At 38.6% G+C, this 6000-nt stretch overlaps 1 protein-coding gene across 8 annotated transcripts in view; it reads left to right on the top strand.

The window, feature by feature from the left end:
• The first annotated feature begins 813 nt into the window (after nucleotides 1-813).
• LOC128698979 (26S proteasome non-ATPase regulatory subunit 9) overlaps nucleotides 814-6000 on the top strand; it is a 69296-nt gene continuing 64109 nt past the window's right edge. For 2 of the 8 annotated variants that reach the window (XM_053791483.1, XM_053791475.1), the window contains exon 1: nucleotides 1148-1180. In XM_053791483.1, coding sequence (XP_053647458.1) covers nucleotides 1151-1180 — 30 coding nt within the window. In that variant the 5' untranslated portion in view covers nucleotides 1148-1150. Of the gene's footprint in view, nucleotides 892-1147; nucleotides 1181-1336; nucleotides 1418-1937; nucleotides 2128-2419; nucleotides 2574-6000 lie in introns of those variants that run through there. The other 6 variants (XM_053791481.2, XM_053791477.2, XM_053791476.2 and 3 more) reach the window with 6 other exon arrangements.

Raw genomic sequence — 6000 nt, 5'->3', positions numbered from 1 at the left:
CTCTCCAGGTAAACTCCAGGTAACTGGGCTTGGGTGAGAGAAGACATTAGTGTCATCTGCAAATAGTGTGGGTTTGAGTAGTTGTGGTGCATTTGGTAGGTCGTTTACGTAAATCAGAAAGAGAAGAGAGCCAAGGACACTTCCCTGTGGGACACCAACTGTAATTGGCTGTGTGGAAGAGTTTGCTCCATTTGTGTACATATATTGGCTTCTGTTGCTAAGGTATGACTTTAGGTAGTTGAAGGAGTGCCCTCTTATACCACAGTTTGATAATTTTATGTGGAGCAAATCGTGGTCAACTGTATCAAAAGCTTTACATAAATCAATGAAGATCCCCAATGGGACTTCTTTTTTCTCGAGTGCAGTGTATATTTGTGCTAGCATGTGTATAATAGCATCATTAGTATTTTTATTAGGCCTGAACCCAAACTGACAGAGGTTAAGTATGTTGTGAGAGATGAGGTAGGAATATATTCGCATATGAATTAATTGTTCAAAGATTTTAGAGAGAAGGAGTAAGTTGGATATTGGCCTATAGTTATTCAAGTCTGCTTGATCTCCTTCTTTATGTATCGGGGTGACCCTGTCTATTTTGAGAACTGTGGGGAAGGTAGAGGATTCGATGGATTTGTTAAAGAGTGTTGCAATGATTGGAGACAGCACTTGTGAAGCTTTTTTGTATATAAAGGGTGGTAAATTATTTAAATCTCCTGCCTTGTTCTTTAGTGTGTTGATAATAAATGAGACTTCTGTTGGGTTGGTCGGAGCTAGGAACAGTGTGTTCGAGTAGGTGCCAGTGAGGTAGTCATTAGGTGGGGTATTTGAGCTTGGGATTTTGCTCGCCAGGTTTTTTTCTATGGTAGAGAAGAAAACATTGAGTCTGCTGTTTCAGTAAGTGGGAGTTGGGGTTCATCTGGTTTTGTTATTGTGATTGTTCTGTTTCCTGATATCTTTTTTGTTCCTAGAATTTCAGATAGGGTTTTTCAGGTCTTTTTTTATATCGCCTTTTAAGTTGCATAATGTGTTCTCATAATACAATTTTTTTTTTGCCCCTCTTATCAGGCTGGTTAGGATAGACGAGTAACGTTTTGTTTGGTCTGTGGTTATGTGACCCATTCTGTACTTTTTTTCATGCTGGTGCTTTATATTTATGGATTTGAGGATGCTGGGTGTTAGCCAGGTACTGTTCAGTCTCTTAGTTGTGATCTGATTAGTTTTTTTTTTTAGGGCAGCGCTTGTTATAGAGGTATTGGGTCTTTTTTTTTTTAGAAAATTAATACATTCGTCAGTATCTGGATAGATTTCTAGCTCGGTTTGCCAGTCGATGTTTGTCATTGCTGTTGCTTCCTCATTATGAAACCTGAAGGTTACTTTAGTAGTGTCTTGGGGTAATTTGCCTAGATTGGTTATGAGAAAGGTAGGTTAGTGGTCTGTGGTATTATCTGTGATTATGCCTGATTTTAAAGGGGGTATGGTGTTGGTCCAGATGTGGCCTAATAGGGAAACACTAGTCTGTAATTCTTGTAGGTTTTGTTACTGTTGGTAGCAACAAGCAGTTACTCATAGTGTTTGTGAATTCAGTTACATGTGGGTCCTGGTCTTGCAGGAGATTTATACTGAAGTCTCCTGAGAGTAGTAAGTGATCTTCATTCATGTGTGCATCAGTTATCATACTTCCTAGGTTTTCACTAAAACGACTAATATTTGACTGGTACGCTGTAGATGTTTATCACTGTGAGAGGTTTCTGTAGGTATTTGGATTTGAATTTAGCTATTATATATTCCCCATGTTCATCCTTTGTGCAAGTATTATTGATACATTCTAGTTGGTCAAGCTCAGTGTCATAAGTTAGCTTTAGCGCCATTAGGATTGTAAACAATTCAGTTTGCAGTGTAGACGCCCAGTTGTTAATTCTTATGCCTAGTTCAACAAATTTATTATCGTTCTTAACTAGGGAGGTGGCAACAAGAGCAGATGCCGCCCTGCTAGAAGACTCCTGTTTATATTCATCAGTGTGTATAACTTGTGATAACTTATTACTACCAGCCAGGCGAGAAATTTCCTCTTGAGCAGTTGTTTTAACAAGTGATTTAAGGAAGTGATTACTAGCAATGAGCTTCTTGCAGGTATGTGATATTAAATGAACACATCTTCCATGGAGGAGTGAAATGCTCTTGTTGTCTACAGTGATTAAGTAAGTAAGTAAGTAAGTGATACAGTTCATGCAGGTTATAAAACTTAATGCAATTGCACTTTTTCACAATCCACTTAGATCTATGTGTATTTACTTCTAGACACTTAGTAAGATTCATTGTGACTATCTGGTTCAGTTATCTAAGGTAATATATACAATGTATGAAACTTATACCCATGTGTACCTGTGTAAATAAACTTGCTTCATCTGTCTTAGTATTTATGGTGGCCCTTAACATAGTAAACAATAACAGTTGTGTCATTGCTTCTAGCTTGTGTGACTGGTAGTTCTACAATTTTGGCTTGGGTAAAATGGAAATAAGTCACTTTGTCTTGACTTTTTATGGTTATACTAGGTGATTGACACGTATGTTACTAGGTATGGTAATTGTACTAATGTGTACCTGTGAATTAATAAAATATTTGAATTTTATTTGTTCTTAGTAGCTACGAATGTCTTGCTACAAGATTATTTTGGTATAATTTACAGTGTTCAGTTTTAAGATATAACAAACTTGTCTCAAACAACAATTAGACTTCTGTCCATTGGTTTTATTTGTACATATGTGTACCTGGGCCTAAATTAATTAACTTCCACTTCACAAGTACTATCACCAATAATTGCAACACTCTTTAACAAATCCATCAAATCCTCCACCTTCCCAGAAATTCTCAAAATAACGAGGGTCACCTCGATCCACAAAGGAGGTGATCAAAGCGGACTTGAATAACTATAGACCAATTTCTAACTTACCTCTGATCTCTAAAATCTTTGAAAAATTAATTCATAGACAGATCTATTCCTACCTTATCTCACACAACATACTAAACCCCTGTCAGTCTGGATTCAGGACTAATAAAAGCACAAATGATGCTGTTATACACATGCTAGAACTAATATACACTGCTCTTCAGAAGAAAGAAGACCTGCTGGGAATCTCCATTGATTTACGTAAAGCTTTTGATACTGTCGACCATGATTTGGTGCACATTAAATTAACACACTATGGTATAAGAGGGCACTCCCTCAACTACCTAAAGTCATACCTTAGTAACAGAAGCCAATGTGTACACAAATGGAGTAAACTCTTCCACTCAACCAATCACAGTCAGGGTCCCACAAGGAAGTGTCCTTGGCCCACTCCTCTTTCTCATTTACATCAGTGACCTACCAAATGCATCATAACTACTCAAACCCATGTTATTTGCAGATGACACTACATACGTCTTCTCCCGCCCAAACCCAATCATACTGGCCAACACTGTTAATGCCGAATTATGGAAAATATCTACCTGGATGATGACTAATTAGCTTACCCTCAATACTGACAAAACCTATTTCATTCAGTTTGGAAAGAGCTGCAAATGTTCCAGTTAACATAATGCTAACTGGATTACCCATCACAAGACTTGCAGAGGGAAAATTCCTAGGAATCCACCTTGACAGTAGCCTCAGATTCCAGACATACAACAAATTTTCAAGAAAATCCCTAAGACAGTAGGAATACTATCAAAGATACAGTACTATGTTCTGCAATCAGGTCTCACTGCACTGTATCATTCACTCATCTACCCTTTTCTCATATATGGGATTTGTGCATGGGGATCAACAACATTAAATCTCCTAAGGCCACTAATAACCCAGCAAAATGCTGCAGTCAGAATGATAACAAATTCTCACTCCCGACAGCATACTCCACCAATATTCAAAAGTCTAAAACTACTCACCGTAAAGGACATCCATACTTATTCCTGTGCTTACTACATACATAGAACACTACACTTAAACATAAACCCTCCACTCAAACTTTTCCTCACCAATCTTAACAGGTCACACGACCATAACACAAGACACAGATCTCTTTTTGATGTACCCCGTGTCCATATCACACTGTGTAAAACTCTATGCAAATAAAGGGCCCCAAAATTTGGAATTCATTACCAGTAAATACTAAAGTAACCCGGTCTGAACATCAATTTAAGACTCTTCTCAAAAACCACTTACTCACCCTAAACTAAATACTCAATATTTAACTTTACCAAAAAATCTCCCAGTTACCTAAATCTTAAGACTTCAAAACGTGATACCCAAAGTTCATACATTGATTAAAACTACCTTGTAGCATTCTTATACTGTAAGCTACTTTCAAAAACTCACAATGTTATATTTCCATAATATAATTTCAATATTTACTATTGAAACTATTGTAATCTGAGTAAAATTACTGTGTACTATAAATAAACAAGAGGTGCAGCTTAAATAAACTGTGTTATTTCTTTAGTATTAAGCTGTCTGTAAGCCATTAAATTAAGTCTGCCCATAATGCCTAGGCATGATAGTGGCTCTCTTTGCACTGCAACTCATTTTTGTAATTTCATAATTTCAATGTAATCTTGCAAGGAAATAAAAATTGTTTGATTGATTGATTGCAGATGAATAACACTTCTATAAAACTTTGGTATCATTATAATATTTTTATTGACAACACCACCAGGGTATCTTCTGCTGGTTGTGTTAGACTGTCCCTCATGGGAGGTTCATTAATGCCAATGAGGGGTGGACTGTGGCTTGGTTGGTAATGCTCTCGCCTCACACACTGAGTGTCCGTGGTTTGACCCTGGCCAGGTTGGAAGATGAGATTTTGTTCGGACTTTTAACCCTGGAGGGTTAGCCACTCAAAATAACCCAAGAAAGTAAGTGCATCATCAAGGAACTGTCTGTCTTATTTCCATTGGGGTCCTTAAATCTTATCCCCCAGGACGTGGCCCATGCCAGTCAGCTAACACCCAGATACCTACTTGCTTGCTAGGTGAACGGGACAACAGGTGTAAGGAAACATGCCCAATGTTTCCACCCGGCTGGGGATCAAACCATGGACACTCAGTGTGTGAGGTGAGAGTGTTGCCTACCAGGCCATGGGACACCACATTCGGCATGTTTCCTTACACCTGCTGTACCTGTTCACCTAGCAGTAATGATTACCTGGGTGCTAGTCGACTGGAGTGGGTGGCATCCTGGAAGACACGATTGAAGGACCACAATGAAAATAAGACAGACAGTCCTCAATGATGCACTGACTTTCTTGGGTTATACAGAATGGCTAACCCTCCCCTGGGTTAAAAATCATAACAAATCTTACCTCAGGGGCTCTTGATCCAAGGATTGATCAAGATCCTCCCCTTCCTTGGATCAACCATTATTGCCTCCTATTCCCCAGGCAATGTATGACCTATGGGTTTAGTGTTCTCCCACATGCAACAATAAATGTGGAAAACCACTCTCATTCCTGCATATTGATCACAGTGACTAGGGTGCATAATGCCCAAGAAATTCATTTAGGGGCAACTGATGCCACTCCACAAGAACTGTCAGTAAGATATGATTTTGTTTAAATTTTTAACTCAGAGGTTTAGTAAGTTTATTTAGGCACTGGTATACATAAGTACAATTATGTAGTGAAAATTTCCTAGGATAACTCAAAAACCTCAGACACAGTGACTTATTTCTATTGGGGTCCTTGTATTTCCATTGGGGTTTAGCTATCCAGGATAGCTCAGTATTGTCAGTGAATCATTGAGGTTGCCACCCACAACAGTCAGCTAACACCTGAGTACCTACTTACTGCTAGGTGGACAGGGGCAGCAGGTGTAAGGAAACATGCCCAATGATTTACCTGTGCTGGAGATCGATCTCGGTCCCTCATCATGTCAGTTGAGGATGCTACTAACAGAGCCATGAACACCTGCTTAACCAATCCACACAATCTTACAATAGTATTACATAATACTGTAGATGTGTAAATTAC

The sequence above is a fragment of the Cherax quadricarinatus genome, chromosome 55, assembly GCF_038502225.1.
Source record: "Cherax quadricarinatus isolate ZL_2023a chromosome 55, ASM3850222v1, whole genome shotgun sequence".
In the NCBI taxonomy this organism is placed as follows: Eukaryota; Metazoa; Arthropoda; class Malacostraca; order Decapoda; family Parastacidae; genus Cherax; species Cherax quadricarinatus.
This window is presented reverse-complemented; position numbering and strand designations above follow the sequence as displayed.